At 34.9% G+C, this 20978-nt stretch overlaps 1 protein-coding gene across 9 annotated transcripts in view; it reads right to left on the minus strand.

Annotated features, from left to right (window-relative positions):
* LOC101797298 (metalloreductase STEAP2) overlaps positions 1-20978 on the minus strand; it is a 52277-nt gene that overhangs the window by 4718 nt on the left and 26581 nt on the right. For 3 of the 9 annotated variants that reach the window (XM_072033654.1, XM_072033655.1, XM_072033659.1), the window contains 17 exons: positions 19425-19501; positions 17981-18079; positions 14954-15103; positions 14652-14829; positions 13513-13636; positions 11518-11566; positions 11276-11397; positions 10578-10794; positions 9537-9701; positions 8231-8349; positions 7617-7735; positions 6438-6519; positions 5288-5480; positions 4548-4685; positions 2165-2241; positions 952-1146; positions 207-293 (listed from right to left, as the gene is read on the minus strand). In XM_072033654.1, the coding sequence (XP_071889755.1) occupies positions 207-293; positions 952-1146; positions 2165-2241; positions 4548-4685; positions 5288-5480; positions 6438-6519; positions 7617-7735; positions 8231-8349; positions 9537-9701; positions 10578-10794; positions 11276-11397; positions 11518-11566; positions 13513-13636; positions 14652-14829; positions 14954-15103; positions 17981-18079; positions 19425-19501 (2191 nt within the window). Of the gene's footprint in view, positions 1-206; positions 294-951; positions 1147-2164; positions 2242-4547; positions 4686-5287; positions 5481-6437; positions 6520-7616; positions 7736-8230; positions 8350-9536; positions 9702-10577; positions 10795-11275; positions 11398-11517; positions 11567-13512; positions 13637-14651; positions 14830-14953; positions 15104-17980; positions 18080-19424; positions 19502-20978 lie in introns of those variants that run through there. The other 6 variants (XM_072033656.1, XM_072033658.1, XM_072033657.1 and 3 more) reach the window with 6 other exon arrangements.

The following is a 20978-nucleotide window of genomic DNA, read 5'->3' on the forward strand; positions in this document are numbered from 1 at the left end:
CAGTTTGCATAGCTTTGCCCATAAGGCTTGTGGTTCTTTCTTCTATATTTGTGTGAACATAAAATTTACTATAGCTTCTACTTGAATAACCTAATAATTCACTAAGAAATGTGTTTGGAATTTCCCAGTTATTCTAACTACATTGTGAATGAAAATTTTGCTCCTCCACTCATTTTTTTATTATTTTATTTTATTTATTTATTTACCTTCAATGCCTCATAGTTTGATGTCCGAGTCAAGAAATTTTCCCAAGATTTGTTTACCATTTCTTTCTGCTTATGGACAGCTTGGATCTGTGATAAAAATGAGATTAACAAAATGCAAAATGGAATTGGTACTGGTGACAAAATTGGTACTGGTGACAAAAGTACATGCACAATAATGCAAGACAATCCCTCCAAAACACTAGCATGAGCTTTTAGAAAACTAGACTGACTATCTTTACTTCTCAGAAGGTAGGAGAGGATGAGACAGCCAAAATCTCTAGTGCTTGCCTTATAATCAAAGCTGGACAATGTTTATACCTGCTTCCTTTTAGCATGCTGGGAAGCACATAGCCCTGCTTTCCGAAGTAATGAGGCTTTGTGAATATTCAGGCAAGGGAGTTTATAACAGAGGCTTACACTTCAGTTTAAGAAGTGGATATATTTACAATAGGTACTTCAAATTGTTACCTGCTACAGATTACACAGGCGCAACTCCTATAGTAACATAATTATCATTTCTTACTATACCATTGCTGATGCATCACTGATGACACTACTTCATTTTTTCATGTTACTTTCTAAATAGCAACAAAATTATACAAACTAAGAGAACTGAGGTTAACCAAAATTAATTTTAAAACATCTTAAACAATGTACCCATTTTGGATTTTGAACGTTATACAATAAGAAAATCTTTATGTAAATTGACAAAAACTTTCAATTGACTTCACTTGCACAAACATACCTTTGTATACGTTTTTTCCTCCTCTCGGATTTCTTGGCGATGTTGACTTTCAAGCACTTCAGTCTGGAGAGCAGCAACCGATCTTCCAACATTTTCTGACACCTCTGAAATAACTTTCAAGGCTTCCTCATCTGAAGCAACAGGCCTGAATTCTTCTTTTATCTCTGTACACACTTCACTCCAGACTTCTCCAACCTGTATATGAAACACAAATACACACACACTGATATTTATGTCTTCTTTCAGTTCCATTCACTCAAAATGTAACAAGTAATATTTTTTCTCTTTATTGTTGTTTCACTTCCCAGAATTGTTATGCAAATTAGACTTCAGTAATGCTATGCCAAATTCATTCATGACAATCTACCCTAAACTCTTCCCACACCCAAGTTTCTCTCCACAAAAGAGTAACAGGAATGCTGCTAACTACAGAAACTGAAGAAATACAAATGCAAGACACCACATTACAAGAGTGAAGTGTTGTGTCTTACTGTCTTTTCACTCAAATTGTGAGCATTATCAGAACAAACTATAACATGAGACACAAAAGGAACCTGGAATTACCAACTAAAGGTTGACTCTTACTAGATCCTGAACACTTCAAGCTTTCACAGACTGCATTCCTAAGCCAAAAACTGGCATAAACTAAAACATCTTTTGAGCAGGATGTTCACTACAAAACTTTGTATTCTGTTCTTGTTTCCTATAGGCACAACACTGTAACAATTCAAGCTTTGACAACATGGATGGATCCTGAGTGTGGGTACAAGGATGGAAAAGCACAGAAAAAAGAAAAAAAAACAACACCACCTTTTATCAGAATGTGTATTTAATGTCATCTTTAATAGCAAAAAAAAACCAAAACCAATCCATACATAATCTGGCTGTGATGCATAAAGAGGCAGTCCTGCTCTCCAGCCCTTCCTCACTTCCTTACACTTATCCTGGCCCATTCCCATTTCTGGAGTTGGCAGTTAAAACTATTTTTTCTTGAGTTATTTTTAACTGGCATTGGTTTCTGGTCTGGTTTACAAGTCTGGGGAGTGCTGGAATGATGCAGGTGGGATAGTTTCCTTTGATGCTAAATACTGGCTTACACTTTCTATGAAAGTGATAGTTACTGAAGGGTTATTTCTTTGTTGTATCCTGTAAGTAAATTTGCCATTCTTGCAAACACAGATAGAGTAGCAATATTTTCTTCCACAATACTTACTTTAAAGTCAACATACCGTCGTATGATAGCAAGCGTGACAAAATCCTTAGCAGATAAGCCAGGCAAATCTTCAAAACCTAAAGGAGTATCAATCATCTTGGTGTTAACAGCATGATCAATCTATCTTAGAATATCAGTCTAAAAGAAGACACCATCTTATTTATCACATGAGCATATGCAAAATCTGCATCATATGTACATCGGTCACTCTTCCAATCATGAGCAGGCTTTAAGCAATTAAAAAAAAAATCTCCATAATAAATTCACTCTACACTAACTCTTCACTTTTAAATGGCTTCAGTGATCTTCCAGTTGTTTGTAAAGCCAGGATAGTACGGCATTTGCTATGGTTTTGTGGTGAGGGTTTGATCTTCCATTAAAGCAGACAGTTGAGTCTACAGGTCACAGTTGCTAAAGAAACATTTTTTCACGGAGTTTGCTTTAGCTGTGAAGTAGCCAACAGAAGAATTGTATTACAAGATCTCCAATACTTTGTTTCTAAACTGGATAATGAACGTAATCTCCATCTCACAGATTTAAGCCTTGAGCATAATGCCTTGAGCATAATGAGTTCCTCTTTAAAAAATATTTTTACAATACATGTAAAAGAATAAGGAAGAGAAGTATGGTTGCTAGGACTATGCCTCATTTTTTTTGCATGCTGAATATTAATTATACTCTTTTAAAAAATATATTTCTATATAGTCTATCAAACCTATTTCTAAATTTCATCATACCATCTGTGTGGTAACAGGGAATGCAGCACCTATTTATATAATTACATCATGTATAATTACATCATGTATAATTACATCATGTTTTGAAGTTAAGAAATGCCATAAATGAAGACCAATTAACACTGGATTTCTGATCACAGCATTACAGGCTGTTATGAAGTATAAAAACACCAAGAGGAAGGTGGTGGGAAAAGGCCATAAAAATCTTCCCATTTTTATTATTCACTTCCATGTTGTTTTCCTACTTTAGAGGACACATTACAATGTATATAAATAACAAGAAGTATGTATGAATATAGAAGAAAGCTGGAACAAAATCTCATGCCTTTTAGCTTTAATAGAGAATTCAGCCATGATCCAGGATTAACATAAATAATGCTAATAAAAATACTAAAAATCTAGGTTAAAATGGAGAAACAATGGGATATAGTTTATTAGAGAAGCTGAAGATGTTTTCAGATTCATTGGTTCTCTAGAATAGCCAGGGAACTGGCTAAAGAACTCTCAGAACTATTACCAATTTTGTAATATATTATATATTATCTACCCATGGAGGACAGGCTTGAAAACAACAAACATTATACCTATTTTTAAAAAGAGAAAAGGGGAAGCCAGAGAATAGTAGGCAAATTCAGTTCCTGAAAAATGACTGTAGCAAATATTTAAAAAGATAATATTTATGTAGCTAAATGGTACCAGTGAAAACATTACTATACAACATGAAGTAGTAAAAACAAACCATGTCATTCAGCCTAGTTCTTCTCTACAGCCAAGTGAGAAGTCTAATGGATGTGGAAAAGCATATCTTAACTTCAGTTTAGGTTTTTAGGCAAGGGCGTAATGAGTATTCACATTCTGTGTGCAAACAACATACAATAAGGAAGGACCACAGCATATCATAAGCAAAGATTAGAATGCAAATTAATCTTGCCAATTTGAAAAATTACTTGAAAACATAGAATGTAGTTCATTAAGGACAAACATAAATTTCTAAATGTACGAAGTCATCTGTACAAATCCAGGATGGTAGATGACTGGAGGCTGTGCAAGATCACAAATCAAATGAACAAATGCCATTGTGACAAGAGCAATTGTTTTATTAATGTCTCAATGGTAATTTACAAAACAAGTACAGTAATACAGTTCTATTTGGCTGTGAGGCTTCTGCTGAAGTACTGTGTTCAGTTCTGGGACACAACAGATCAAGAAGAATGTGAACCAATTGAAAAAATTCAAGAAAAAAACAATGAGAATAATCAGAGACTATTCTAGGAAGCGAGCGCTCTGAGTAAAGGCTGCAGAAAGCACTATTTCTAAATCTAGGGAAATGAAAAGAAACATAACATGTTAAAATATGTGAAGTCTATGCATTGGAAAACAAATTACAGAAAGTTTCAACGTTTTAGATTTGATTCTAGGAAAACTCTTCCCAATGGGCATTGGTGAAGTCTTGAAATCCCCACCAATAGAGGCTTTTAAGACCAGGATGAGCAAGCATCTATTAATAACAGAGCACTGATGATGTACCTCAAAGTTCCTTTCATCTTTATTTGTGTTTGTTTTAGATAGAGACTTGACTGACTGCCAATGAATACATTCAGTTTAATGACAAATATGACACTGACAAGGCAATTCATTTGTCTTACCTAGCTTGCACAATAATAAATAAAGTTTTGCCCGTATGTTTTCTGAAATTTCCACAATGGCAAAGGTGGGAGAGTTGGCAGGCATGGGGATGACCTCTTGCTGTTTCTGGAAGCTGCCAACAATGGGTCTCTTCACATCTAATAATTTCAAAACACAAAACAAAAGCAGAAGAGCAAAGAGGCAGCATGTTCCCAAAGCTATTAAACTTACAGGAAATGCTATCTTTGTAATGAAGCTGTACCTTCGGCATGCAGCTATTGACATGTTCTTTTCTGTGATGCCTCCTTCAAAAGAGAGCAGTTCCATCTTACTTTATGGACACTATGGAAACCATTTCAATAGTTTGGCCAGGAGTTTGAACGTAATTTGGGCTAGGAAATATTACTTATAATGACTAAAGACCTGTGATATCATAGCACCTTCCTTGTTCATTCTTACAATATATAACAAAACAATGTCATTTGTGAAACAAATTAAATAGCTTAGTTGTCCAGCATTAGAAAAGCAGTTCAGGTTACTAGTAATGGTTTCGTTTCCCCAGCTAATAGAGAAAATGCCATCTAGTGGCCAGACTCCAACAAAATACATAGAAAGTATTTTGGCTTTGGTGAGAACTGCAGCATAAACCTATAAACATTGTAATTTTCTTTCATTAGGATTCTGGTTGCAAAAATAAATATATTTGATTTACTTTATTCAGTGGAACTGCTCATAGTTTTATATGTATCATAAAACTTACCAGCAATCCTTCCGTACCGATCACGTTTGACTCCCAGGTCCAGCTCCTCCTGTCTCCATAACTGTATTAGAAGGTTAGCTGCTGTTTGATCTTTCTCCCCTCGCCAGGTACTGATGTGAAAGGTGGTTCTGGGATTGTCGCAAAATTCAACTAGGAGTCCAAGAATTATATTGCACAGGTTTTTTTGCTTTAACTTGGTGAAGAGAAAAGGAAAAACATTTTAACCTGTTCACAGCACGGTATTAGTCTACCTTCCAATAAAAAAAATACAGAGAAATCCTATATGTGATCAAGTAATTAGAAGCTTTTCATTACAGATGTTTCCCAAAAAAAAAAAAAAAAAAAAAAAAAAAAAAAGATATATACATTTAAAATCTTTCAAGTTTCTGGAATCTTGCCATACAAAGTTCCATAAATTAAAGAACATGAGTGGAATGTGTGTAGGATCATGTAAGAACCATGTATCTGTGTGTAGAACTACTTAATAAGCGCCTCCAGGCTCATAGGAAGGAGAATTAAAGCTTCAGGACAATGTACTGCTAACAATATTTATTTTTATAAGAAACAGATTTAGAAGGCAGTGGCACAGAGCATCTGTTCTATTCTGTGGTCAGATCTTTCAGCAGCAAATGAGAGTAGGAAAGGGTCTGTAGCTTTGAATTGCAAGGGCATTGGAGGCTGGCAAGAATGAGGAGTGAATGAAACCAGCAATGCATATGCTCATCTTGTGAAATTCTTGAGGTGAAATGCTTGGGCCATACGTATACCTAAATCCCACAGAAATAGCTATACATAACCTGCATGTAAAAAGTGACTTTAAATATCAAAACTTTTAAAACCTTAAAGCGTATACTAACCCTACTCTTACTAACTACGATATGAAGAACCGAGGTGCTTTTCTAAACAGACATGTCAGTCTCCTTGTAAAAAAGAGTAAATTTAAGACTTTCTGCCAACTGCTTATTTTCAAAAAAGATACATGGAAGATCTCTCCAATCATTTCCGTGAGATATGGCATGTGGATTACGTTCCTTTCTCATACACTGTACTTCTTGTTAGTATTGTAATAGTCTTTGTACATACCATTAAAAATTCAATTTTCCAAGTTGTTTTAGTACTCTTATTTTGTTGCAACAATAAAAATACCTACCGCCAGCAAATCCAGAAGAATAAAAATGCCCTGTTGTTCAAGAAAATAATCTTCTCCAATGTAACAGCCAACGACACAGGACCTTAAATAGAAACAATTTCAACGTGTGGAAACACTTTTATGTTTTGAACATTCTTAAAACATCTCATTTATTTTACTGAATTGCATAAAAATATTTAGTATGCAATAAACTTCATGCCTTCAGGGAGCAGAAAAATGATTTTCATATGCCTGCACTTGTGCATTTACAAATTCCATTTTCATTTGCACTGTATAACTAAGTATAACCTACTTGGCCACACTTTCTCTTCTTGTAGTGGCACACCTTCTTTGTAGCAGCCCAAGAAACTTGGCAGGTTAAGTAAAACATGGATTAGAATACCAATCTGAACTAAAACTCATCCATAAAAGATGCTGACATTTAGCTAGATCACATTGCTGGTCTGGCTCATTGCAGGGCTGTGTGAATATTTCTGCCAGCAGAATCAAGGGGGTGGGACAAGTAAGAATTTCTTTTCGCAAAAGTTTGCTTCTCCCACCTTAAAATGATCACAAAACTAGCACTAATGATGCTATTGCTTCCTTATTTCCTCATTTCATGATCATCAATGCAGAAACAAGAGGGTTTACCTGCATCACTAAGCCCAGTCTTTTCTCCCAGACAACAATTATTTAGTTTTCTATATATTTATCAACCTGCCTTAAAACAAAATAATTTTTGTTTATCCTATTTGAGTACTAAACTATAATTTCTCTGATAGAAATCTTTTAAAAAAATTCTAGACCAAAGTTGCCAGTTTAGGAACACATTTTATGACTGCACATTTTTAAGCTAATATTGGTCTATTCTCATCTTGCTTTTGCTCCTCTGAAAGTATTTACAGACTCTAAAAATATACCTCTCTTTTAGGAAACTGCATTGAGGTGTCAGGAGGTCACATCCTGCACAGTGAGTTCTACTGCTGTGTAGGGAATTAGGTTGTCATACTAAGCTCCTGTATAGGGAATGTATGCAAAATATTCCATTTATTCTGTATTATTTTTTAATTAGTCAAACTATGATTTTTACAGTTTCTAAATATAAGGCCTATATGTGCAGAGAAAGGCTGTAGTACCGTAGGCCTAAAATATGTAAGCTACCATTTTTAAGAGTAACTGCTGCTAAAATAGTTCACTAACCACAAGCAGTCGAGTGCATTGAAAAGGAGACGATTGTGGCCTAATCCACTATATAACTTCTTTGGATCCATCTGAATGAATGGGATAAGTATATCCACTCCTTCATAGCTGAAGAGCTCCTGGTGAAAATTATTATTATTATTGTTAAAAATATTATATTAAAACAACATTTTCCTTAAACTATATGTATTAAATAGCTACATATAAGAAAATCTAATTTAAAATCTAAATTTAAATTATTTATATTGTAATAAATTTGGCCCACTTGTCAGAGCAGGATATATTCCTTATGATACAGATAACAGAAAGAAATTTTTAGTTCTTCCTCACTGATAACCCTATTCTTCAACATGTTTTAATATTTTCATTTTAAAATTTACATAAAATAGCAATTAAATAGGTGAGGTATTCGCTAATGGATTTCTGAGTGATTTTGCATATTAACTGTCACTATCACAGAAACCAGTTAACAGCCCTGACTTGCTAGCAAGGCATTACAAGTGCCATCTGTGTTTGAATTAAATAAATAAATAAATAAAAACGCAGTACCATTTGAATGAAAATGTACCATGTTTTGATATTTTCTGCACAGTATGAGGTAGAAGGATACAAACCTTTCTGTGGGCATCATTTTCACAGAGAGCAGACAAAATAAATAATGTATCAGCTTGGATTTCCAGTAGAATGGCATCATCTCTTTCTTTAGATTTGTTTGCTGCATACTTTAGGATATCTGTAAATGAATACATTTTATATGTGTGAATGTTCTATTATGCAAGCCAGAATTCTATTATAGATGCTGATCTAAAAAAAGAAATAAAAAATCAAATTTATACCAGGAGACTCTAACAGAAATCTACTTATGCTATTAAGTTTTATCTCCTATGTTTTATAATACCTTATAGAAGGTTCAGCACTCTGATGCTATAGTTTTTGCACTTTACTCTTTATGACAGTTAATGACAGCAGCCTTTTTCCTAGTACTTTCAGCCCCTTGTTCCTGTCTCTGTGATGCTCCTTGTATTGTGCCAGTGCAATAGATTCAGGTAACTGATTTGAACTAAGCAACTCTTAGGAAAACAAAAAGAGCTTCTTGATCTGCTCTACTGTGTAACCTTGTAAATGCTGGTACTGTCAGTGGAAACACAGAGACATAAAATGCCACCACTGCTGAAAAAATTAGTCCTGGAACCACTCCATAAAGGAGGACATTCAGATACAGATCTCCCTCAAAGTAAGAAAAGTTGCCTGTATCTGTTATGCAAGGTACATTGTTAATTTTGCTCTCACTAATATTTGTAAGTTTTCACAAGAGTTCAACTTTCAGCTGAGGATATAAAATCTATTATTTTTAGGCTTTCTATTAGAACATACTCCAAATTCCAAAAGATCTTAACTATTTGTTCCTTTCAGTATAGTTCAGAGTATAGAAAAACGTATTATTGTAAGATAAGAACTTAAAACAGTATCAGAACCTAAAAATTATATATAGCAGTAGGCATGTGTTTCTGCAATTGTCTAAATTGCAGGAACAATCGTTTTGGAGTTTTATTCTGATTTTAATCTTTATAATGTTTTATATACATATATATATATAAATTTATGTGTATATATAAATGCACTGGCTTTGATTTTCTGTTTTTCTAAACAATAGTTGGGTAAAGTGACATCATAACAGACTTAAGTAGAACAAGACTCATGACTGGATTTCCTTGGGGCTACCACAATGAAACTATGATGTAACAAATGCAGTATAATAAAGGAAGAGATTAGGGGCAGCTTTCACTCAATTAAAAATCATATTACTTTTTTCACCAAAGGAGTAACACACTAAAAATACAGTGTAAGAAAAAACACAAATGTTCTTAGTGTCAACAGAAATACATAATTTTAAGTACAGCAATAGAAACCATGCTTTACCTAGTAGCTGGCTAATTGCTCCCTGGTCACACAAATTAAGGTTCACAGCATCATCATAAAGGGACACAACAGATCTCAGCACTCTCAGACTGTAGCGCATTTGTGCAAGTTTGTTGCCACGACCACCTGTTCCATGGAAACTATTACCTTGACCAAAGAAAGGATCTGTGGAGCAATAACAACAAGAATTTTCTTTGGCAGACAGTGTATGTTCATAACAATAATGTGCTCAGGGAAAAAAGTACTGGCTTGCCAGTGCAAGTTAGCTAAAACAAGCAAACAAAGATCTTCACGTTAGAAAGGCTTCTTCTTTAAAATAATCTAGTAAGAAGCCATTCTGTGTAAAGCCATACAATATTCATTAAGAAAGGTCTGATTTTGATTAATGTTAAAAATTATTACATTAATTTTTATTTTTTTTTCCTGACTTTACTAGGTCAATGAGCAGTCTCCAAAACTTAAAATATCTTTTCCAGCATTATAAATAATATCAATCTTCTTATCTCCATCACACACAAATTAAAATTTCTCTATGGCAAAAGATCGCCTACCTGCTGATGAAAATTACCCATCCCCAGAAAACCAACCCATGAAGACTGAGTGCAGTTAGTTATCTATTTGTTTAGCTCACACTTGCAGCTGATGGCTACAAGGAAGTTTTAGTTCAGAAGCTGTCTGACTGTGTGCAGCTCTGAGTTTGAGTTAACGCATACTGCCCTGCGGCAGGAATTACTGTTTGGATTTGGTGTGACAATAAGCATACCTGATTAGCTTAATGCACATGCTGTACAGATGTGTGACTGCCTGCACAACTGCAGGAATAGCAATATACTGGTACACAGAAAATATACCAGCTTACACTTCAACAGAAGAAAAATATTACAGTAATTTTTCTAAAGGTTAGTTTCCTAAGTGGTGTATGTAAAAAGGAATCATTTGAACTTCACAAGTTTTACATTTGTCCTTCCTGCCAAAGAAACTAAGTCCAAGTGAGCTGTGTTTTGAGGTTACTGCGTATGAAAGCCATAAGCATCTACTGACCTTGACCCATACACCATTCTAGAAACACAAGGAGAAGGGTATTCGCTTGGCAGGACAAATATTTATCAACTAAAAAGGGAGCCACTGAAGCCAGAATAGCAATTGCATGAAGCTGTAATTCTTCATATTGGGAAGCAGACCAGTCATGAAATCCAGGCTTTTGATGTGGTTTTACATAATAAAGCAAAGCTGGCATCACATCATTTTCACTGAGAAGCTGCAGATTCAAAAGACAAAGAGATACAGCTTAAAGGCTTCACGTGTGAGTAAGGAAAATCTAAAGCAATGAGTCTACTTTATCTGTCCTACACTATGAAATTATTTTTTATTGGGAAAAGATGTCAGGAATGGTACAGGTACAGACAAGCTCTGTTTATATTCTGTAGCATTCACAAAGTCTGTGGTTTGTAAAACTTTGTTACTTTCTACACCTGTATTTCAGTAATGCTTTACAGTCACTCATCAGCTAGCTTTCTTAGCATGGTTTAGGTCTGTAACTTTTCAAAAGCAGAAAGTGTACGTTGCTTTCAAACAGCAAAACTCGGTTTGGTACATGTAGTATCTGGTTCTGAATTCTTGATTTAGAGAAGAACTAATTTAAAATCTTCTGGACTGTTAGATAGACAGCTAAATAGTGAATCTTTTGACTTTTTTTTCTTTTTTTGGCTTACTGTATCTTCCACTGTGTTAGAACTCACCTGTACAGCACGCGGGTCTTTAGATAAGATTCCTATAATATTAAACAACAACTTTTTCATCTCAAAGTCTTCATAACAGAAAGTAAGTTTAAGACCTTTTAACAAGGGATTGGGAATTTTAACTGCGAAGGAAACAGTACATATGTTACAACAAAATCTCCACTAAAAGTATTATAATTCATAGAAGTAAATTCACTAGAAGTATTATAATTTCATAATAATTATGCATTATTACCTCTTACCTTCAGTATATGTTGCAAGTACTATTAACAGTGTTGCAAATCCGCTTTCCTAATAGGAATTCAAAATAAATACATTAATTAAAATAAATTATAGTGAAATTAAAACTGATAATTTGATTTTAGTTTTACTTTTTCTTCAGAACAGAGTACAATGTATCCTATGGCAGACTAAACAGAATTTTATCAAAGAGGAGATCAACGATTTGGACACTGTACAATACTAAATACAGTGCTAGGGGTACAATTAATTAAATCCATGTCTCATTCAGTACAAGTCTGAACTTGTATGGGGAAGTCCCAAACACATGCATTCACTATTGTAACCTACCACACAAGAAAACAGCATTCTCAGTACTGTAAGAGTCTTTTTTTTTTTTTAAATGCCTTTGTGCACGTGCAAGTTTGTACATCAGTGTGACCAGTGCATACAATCTCATGCCTTCAGTTACGCACACTATTATATTCAACTTCAGTGCATTACACGTAAGCATATGAAAACAGCACGTATGAGCAACTTGCATTACAAATATTATATACTAAAATGCTGCTAAGATGCATTTCAGCAAATAAAATCCTGTAATTCACAGCTCCTAGACAGCTAGGAAGACAGTTACGTCTAATAAAATTATGAATAGGACCAAGGACAGAGCTTGTCTACACTTGTCTACATTAGAGGCAAAAGAGCTTTATTTCTGAGGTGATTATAAGCCATACAAACATGGTTAACAGGATGCTGCTCTTCTTGAGCAACAAAATACATTAGCTTGGACTCTGCACTCTGGTAGAGCCACCACAGAGCTTTCCACCAGCTCCCAGCATGAGGAGAGCTCACAGAACACAGCACAGACATCCATGCAGAATTAAGCTGTTCTTATTTTGCAGCAGCTTCTTAAATGCATCCTGGACAAGCTGGGCTTGAATACATTCAACCTAGCTCTGGAAGTTTTTGCTTACATTGAAACAATTTTTCATCGTTGTAGTACAAGGAATTAAAATACTGTGCACTGGTTATTTTTCTTGTAGGAAAAACCACTCTGTTTCTGCAGCCAGACAAACAATTTGAATGTTTAGATATCAGATATGTTGCTGCAACAGTATAACAGACATTTCATAATGGTTAGTGATAAAATGGAAAAAATGAATGAAGAATCTGTAATCTTAATTACAGACTATTAAATCTATTTGGTAATACAGCCAGTTGGGAAACTTCTACTGAAGCTTATATATGAGTTCCCTGAAAGTAATCCATTCCTGAACTACCAATAGATCTACATAAACAGGAATTTGATTACTTAATTATTCAATACATATGTCACAACTTCATTTAAAGTTCTAAACCTCAACTGTAAAACAAGACAGTAAAAGAATACTAACAGTTATAAAAAGTCAACTTTTACATGTATGCAGATTCCTCATGAAAATTCTGGAATGCAAACACTCTACAACAAAAGAATGAGTCATCTGCTTTTTAGGCAAGTCATGATAATGCATTACAGACTACTTTAGGTGACCTAGTCTTAGATGGAATTCGTGTGCCTCATTAAGTGGATCTAATTCATTCTCTTCTCAGCATCTTAGAGTTTCTGAGCTTATTTTTGAAGGACCCTTCAAAAGGTAAAGGTAAAGGTACTTCAGATGAATTTGTGCTATTTGAATACAGCTTGTACTCTTACATCTTCAAACAACAAATTAGATTTAGTGCAAAACTCACAGAATGGCATATCTGAGAATCTGTACAGGAACGCAAGAGCTAATGTTGCTTTTGCACATGAACAGTGTAAGCTTAATTTCCTAGGTACCAAATAAGGTTGGTTGATGCTAGTGCTCCAGGCTAATGACATGGATTTGAAATCTCTCTGAGGTAGAATTGTAGAAAGTGGTTTCCTGCTCAGCAGACCTAAGGTTCCATTTGTGCTTAGCTCTTTCTTAACAAGGAAAAATATTAAACACATAATATCAAAGGAAAACTTACTAGTCTTAACTATGAATACTTACAATCATAGGTGCTGCAGGATTTTCAGCCACTAATGTGGCAATCACCAGGAGGTCATTCCTTAGCTGACGATCATAATGGCGGAAACCATGTAAGAGCAAGTCTACAAATACTTCCTTCAATGCACTTAAAAGAAAGTGAAAGGTATTTTAGTCTCTTCATATTCTTATTTTAGACGGCTCGAGTTCTATGGATCCTCATTCAGCATCTTACTTTTCACAGCCTTAGGGTTTAACAGCAAAAAAAATATTATGACATGGATTCTTATGTGTACTACTTGAAATTCAACTTAAGGATACATGCAAGGTGCATGTATTACCAGCCACATCTTCTAGTGTATGTGTTATAATGAATAAATTGAAAGTAAATTAATATTTTCTCAAACAAGGAACTGGCTGCTGTTGAATGATTATTGAGAAGAGGTGGCCTAGTACCAAGTAGTGGAAACACTCGCTAAGGGAGAACCCACTACCAACCCCAGCAGATGATCAAGAACTAAGCCTTGTATTTCATAACACACACTTTCCTACTAATTTTATACTATATGCATTTCAATGGTGCAGTAATATTGACCCACTGGGCCTAACACATGAGCTTGAAAATGGTGCCATTAGTTTTTCATCAAGCAAAAGTTCGGCCTATATCTCTTGCACATATGCACCACACCACAGGTCTCTTGACCTCCCTCTTGCCCTGTAACAGAAACAACTGGTGGTAGATCACAGTGGTTTATGGAATAAAGTCAGGTTTGACAATGAAATACTTTCAGAGTTTACTGGATGGGCTTTCAGAAGGACTCTGACCACAGAGTTTGTAAGCTACCCAGCAGGCACTTCTCCTATCATATATAATTTCCTGGCATTTCATAGGCAACAGTGTTATCTAACTTAGTGAAACAGAAACAGATGCTTAAGGGGTCTAAATCATGTGCTGCTTGGCTATAATGACTGATTCTGCAGTACTTTAATTTTGGAGAAGCAGATGTGCAACACTGAAAACTTAATGAGGACTTAATGGCAGACCTTCACTCCCCTTTTGTATTTTCTCTCAATTTATTTAAAACAAAATACAACACAACAGAAATGCTTTGGTTGTCTCCAGAAACAAAATGCTAATTCATAAGATGCTTCAATGTACTTACTGTACACATTCCAAGCTACTGAGCTGATTAACGACTTCTTCTTTTGAGGTGTTTTCTAACAGGTTCCATAGGATTTCTGATGAGCGGAACACCAGCTGTCCTGAGGGATCAACATCATTTAGATACAAGCAGAGTCTGCTGGCTGCTTGGGCCTTCAACATGTGTCTGCAATTTACTCCTGAAATCATGAAAATCTGAATAATTAATTCTATGTAGGTTACTAATTGTTTTAGGTATGTTCAGAGAACAAATGATTTAAGATCAGAGGTAGTGAGATTGTTGAAAGAACTGTTTGTACTAACCAGAGCTGGAGAGATGCTGGAGAACTTTGAGTACCCACAACTTCTCAGTAAGTTCATTTTCAACTATTGCTAGAGATAAAACAAAAGTTTCTGCTAATCCTCCTAATTCAGCCATCTCAGTCTTATAGTTTGCGCTTGTTGGCTGGTAACCTGCACATAGAATAGCTTTAGTTATAATGCAGTAAATTCTGAATTTTACTCATAAATTTGTTATCAAAAAAGATTAAGATGGAAGTATCGTATTTCCTTAGATATAAAACCAATGGAAAAAAAAAATCTAATAAACAGGAGCTACTTTTCTTATATAGGAGTATTAATAGTGCCTAAACCGTATCCAATAGACTTACCCCACTGGAAGACTAAAATGCTATATAAACACATAGACTGCTTTCTAGAATTAGCAAAGTGAAAGTGAAGTAGGCATACTTCACTAGGTGAAATTCCTTATTCAGGTCTTGCAATGTGCAGGACATAGTTATTTCCCATAGCCTATTCACTAGAGAATTAATGCTTTCTATTATGATGTTACTTAAAATACATGAATCCAACCTTTGATTTAAAAGCCTGAATTTCTGATGCATCCCTGTTTTGACATTTTGTCCATGCAAATGCAAATCCATATTTCATTACTAAATTATGGAGGAAGGCAAAGCATCAAGAAAATAAATTTATATATGCTAACTTCTGAATGTAAAGTTTATCTTAAATAGCTTATATAAATAGCAGATGATAAGAAATGTAGAACTGATAAATGCAAATAATGCACGTGATGAAAGGCAGTTTTAATTAAGCATAAACTCTCATGGGTTCTAAATTGGTATAATTTTACAGGTAATAAAACTTTATGGACTGCTCTAGGAAATCATCATCTCAGTTTCTGGGGGATGGTAAAAAGATCAAAGGAAATATTAAGAATTGTTAAAAAGTACAGCAAATAAAACAGAATAGCACTGAGACAGTGCCTGGCATGCCATCTAGTAGACAGCAATTCCAGCCTCCCACATCTCAAAAGACAGAGCAGACCTTTAAAAAAAAAAAAACAAACACTACAGGTAGCAAGTTTTTGCTACAAGTATTATTAGAAGCTTTGAAAAGCTTACACACTAACAAGTTCAAACTGATCTGGCTTTTAGACCTGGAAAAGAGGTGATTAAGAGAGGATAGGAGAGACATAAAATGAAAAACGGCACAAAGAAGATCAGTAAAGAATATTTTTGCCTGTTGCTTACAAGATGACTAGCAGATAATATCATTCAAAATCAACAGATTTAAAACAAATAGAAAGATAGTATTTTCCAGTTGCTAAATTGTGAAAACAACTTTTTCACAACTGTATGAATAGTGGAGATGTAAATAGATATGAAAACAGTTAGAAAATCTCACAGAAGAGGTGAGATCAAGGTGTGTTAAGAATAAAACCCACCAAGGTTAAGAATAAAAGAAATCCTAATTCAGGAATCCTCTAAAACAGAGTCTTTGAAAATGGGATAATATACTGTGAGAAAATATCATGGTGTGTTTGCTTGTGTTCTTCTTATATTCTTATCACCTGCTCTGTCATATCCCACGTTTATTTACCTTCACATGGTCATTCTTATGTTCCTATTCTATACTCATGTTTTCCAGCAAAACAACAACTTTATATGATTTATTAGAATTCTTCTGTGGTTACTATTTTTAAACACCTTACATGACTCCTTTATTCCAAGCAATCCTGGGTCCCATGGTGAGCTCTTGTAATGGTGAAACTGCCTGTAATAACTCAGACCCTGTGAATGACTGTGAAATCAGCCCTCAGAGGTGCAAAATACCAAGGAAAGTAATAACTATTTGAGTTGTAGGCTTCCCAGATGCTTGAGGTTAAGAAGGTGATTTGGATTTGGCTGCATCAGACCCAAACGCTCAGCATCTTGCAGGACCAAACTTTGGCATGATTTCAAATATACTCAGAGATGAAGAATTTCATTAAAAAAATAAAAATAGATCAGACTGAGATATATACACATATATTTAATTATTATTTTTGAGATAGCACATCCTGTTTTCTAAATCTGCAGAATAACATCTCTCAGTGTTTAATATTCAATTACATTGTTGGAATGATTTACAACTAAATGCACACGTAAGTGCTCATAGAACTTGGAGTCCCTCTTGTAAGGGAAAACCAAGTCTATATGTTTTTGTATTTCTAGAATCTTGAGAGGACTGTTGTAGCAGAAGCTTCTTTAGGACTCCCAAAATAAATAAAAACTAGCAAACTAGCAAGAGGGCACAGGAGCTAATGCCACACTGTAGGAACACAGCAAGGGAGCATATTAAAGTCCAGCATGCTACCTCAGCTGCGCTCTGAATCCACACTGTGCCAAAGCTCAACTGTAGCTTGGCTGTCTATAAGCCTAGTATTGTCTTGCAGCATGTGATTTTGTGCCCCTCTAAGAGGAATAAATACTAGTGGATTCTGATGAGAGTTTGTACACCTTTCCATAGTATCACAGGATCGTGCTTGAGCTCATCTGCCCACATCATCAGTTTCTTTCTCCAAAGATATGTCCCATAATTTATTCAGAGCCTATGCTCAAATGTTTCCATATAACATGAATATGATCAAATTTAGATGGGTGCAGATCACCTCAAAAGCAACACGAGTTAAACCAGAGCTGTTGCTCTCCAGGCTACACACACATGATTGAAAATTATATTTCCTTTCTTTTAACTCTGATTCTAATTACTCTTTCTTCCTCCATTATCCATGTTTCAGAGAACCTGTGTCTGCTTCACGTTTTCTGGATACTATTTAATCCTAGTCCCATAAGTACAATTAATTCATCGCAGCTTGACAAATAATTTCAGATTTTGAGTGCTTATGTGTATAAAAATATATGAATTGTACACCTACCAATGTATTTAATATTTGAGATACAGTAACTATAGTTATACAGAAAAAAGCATCCAATTTAAAAAGCCATTTTGAACTAGCCAGGATTATTAAACAGATTTCTTCTGACACTCATAAATATTGTGCTTTACCTGAGAGTAGTTTTCTCGGTAGCTCCGCCTTGTAAAAGCTAATTATACACTTACAGATTTGTATTCTAACTTGAGAGCTTGGCACCCTCATCAAATAACCTATCAGAAACAGGAAAAAAAATTACAAAGTTTACAATTGTTTTAGAAATTCATTCTAACACTTGTATTACAGTACTTAGTGTCTCCTTTGGTCATACCCCCTTACAAATCTTTCTACATCATGAGAAGATTGATTATAAAACACTCAAGGGACAAGGACTCTAACAATCAATAGGACAAAGTGGTCTCGGAGGAGTAGCAAACAGTTTATCAAAAAGTGACCTCCTCTGCTTTATGTCTACAGATTCTTATAGGAGACTGGATGTTATTCCAGAAGGTACTCTCAGCACAAAGCTACTACACGAGGCTGCTGTCATCATAACCATGTCAGGCACTCTTCTTCTAGCAGATATGATATGACAAAATGGGAGCACAGAAAGAATTCCTTTTCCACAAGATAAGAAGAGAGCCTTTGAGACCTACCAGGGTCTAGCATGGATAATATAAATGATCTTTCAGACTGTAATGTCTTTTTGGACAGGCTACAGAGAATCTGGAACTAGCAGAAACCGAGAGGCCATTCTGCCGTCTACCTGTGCCTGTGATAATGAAGACTTTTGAGAATTACTTTTTTCTCACCCATTTCACGGATAATATTTTTCCACTTGTGACAAGCTAATTGTGTTATGCCTCTATTTAAATCTTTCCAACAAGTGAGCTAACAGATCACTGGTACTCCATTCTCTATCATTTTTGACCTATAGCACTTGCAGCATTTTCTTTGAAAATTACAAATATCACAATCAAGGTCATAGGATATTTTGGTACTACAACATCCAGTGACACTGAGACACCTTTTGCTCAAAAGCTCTGTTAAAAGGGATTCCTGAGTAACAGAAGACGATGGCTCAAATGCAAGATGCTCCTAGTAAGGCATGGCACTACACTGACTTGCTGTATCTTGCCTTTGTAAGGGATAAATCTCAGGCTTTTAGATGTTGAAGCTTGGAGTCGAGAGTTATAATTTTCTCACTTGTTTCTTCTATTTGGATTCAAAGAAGCATGAAGAAAATATATTCCCCTTATCCCAGTGTTTATAGCAATACACACATTTCTCAGAGTGAAATGAAATCAAACAGGCTACACACAGGTTTAGTTCTTCAGCTGTACTGTTAAAACTATCTCACATAGCTTCTGACACTGGCAAACAGGTAACTCTGCTAGCTAATTTCTGGGTGAGCTGCACAGCAAAATAAGAACAGGTTCTAAATACTAAAAAGTACCAAGTACTGACCAAGTAATTGAAAGAAATTACTTGCACTTACTAGTAAAATAACAAACAATCAAAATTGTGATAAAGATACAGTTAGTTTTATTACATTGTGGCATCTCAGTATACACTCACCAAGCTGTGCAATGGATTTTGAAACTGTCACAGAATAGCTTACTTCATCAGATAATTTCTTTTTTTGAAATGGTAACCTACAAAAAAAAACATTAAAATAATACTTGAAACACTGCAGAAGAATACTCTCTCCAGTAATGCACCAGAAAAGCTCAACAGATTTTCTCTTCTGCCTTTACATATATATACATTTATATATATATATATATATATAAAAGTATTTATTTGCAAATATATCTATCTAGATATATAGATAGATATATTTGCAAATAAATACTTTTCCCAGGGAAAATACATCTTTACAATGTTGATTCTACACTGAAAGTTCAGTTCCATAATCTGGCAGTTACATTTTGGCAAATAGAGAAGTTGTCTGCGAATATGTACTGTAATTCATGTTCTGTACAATAAGAAAAACCCTGAACAAGCAAATGTCATTTCAGTGTGGAGGATGGACTCCTAGAACTGAGGCACTATCATGTTATTCCAGAGTCTCACTGTGATTAGACATGTGCAGAGATGGAAAAAAGGATCAAATCCCTGAACAAGATCTCTAGAAATGGATGAAAATAAAACCAATGAACAGACTCCAAATAGTCCAATTACGCATGCATTTTTAAAAACAGGATATTAAGAAATATCCAATAACATTTGCAAAACATTCAGATATGGCATAAACATGTAGGTACTAAAAATTCTCTAACAGTAAACATTGCCGTGTTATGCTAAGGTCTCTGCTGCTCATAGTGCAGAAACAGCTTTCCGGTTGGTTTACCTCTGTAAACACAGCCAGAGAAAAAGAAAGGAGAGATCAAATAATGGAATAAAAAGGGAAAACAAAAAAAGAAACAGACATTGAAAAAAAAGTGGGAAGAAGACAGCAAACAGCAGTAGTTACGAAAGAGTGGAAAATTCTACTATGTGACTTCTAGTATCTGAAAGGAATTTTTAAATAACAGCCCTTCCCTCTAGTTACAGGCTTCTCTTTGTCATATGAAATAGTAGTGAATGGTAGGAGAATTTCCATAATATAAAAACTAAAGCTAAACCCAAGGGCACAAACTTCCAAAACATATTTATTGCATAAACCAAAATTGCTGAACCACTATGCAAGTACTACTTCTATTGACTTTATATCCCCATTCTCAGTTTTGTCATGTTTCTGCCACACAGAATAAAAACAAATTTCATAAGGTACTTTCTCATTCTCCACTGTGTGGCAGCAAAGGAAAGCAGTACAATTGCTCTAGAAAGTAAAAGATTCAGCTCAGAAATTGTATGTTTATTAAAACCAACTGCTGAAATGAAGCAATGTAAAATCCTATTTGAATACCTGGGTTACAAATTTACTGTCTGGCATAATTTTTCTCTTCCTTGTTCTCACCAATTATAATTAAATACACAAGTAACTGTAGTTACAAAAATCCTGTAAGTGACTTTATTAAGCTCTTCAGAAGAAGAAAACCATGGGCAAGTACGTGTAACACTTGAATTCTAATCTACAAATAATTTAAAGTACAGTATGTCAATGCAAAAAGAAAAAAAAGATGCAGA

This window comes from Anas platyrhynchos, chromosome 2, assembly GCF_047663525.1.
Source record: "Anas platyrhynchos isolate ZD024472 breed Pekin duck chromosome 2, IASCAAS_PekinDuck_T2T, whole genome shotgun sequence".
In the NCBI taxonomy this organism is placed as follows: domain Eukaryota; kingdom Metazoa; phylum Chordata; class Aves; order Anseriformes; family Anatidae; genus Anas; species Anas platyrhynchos.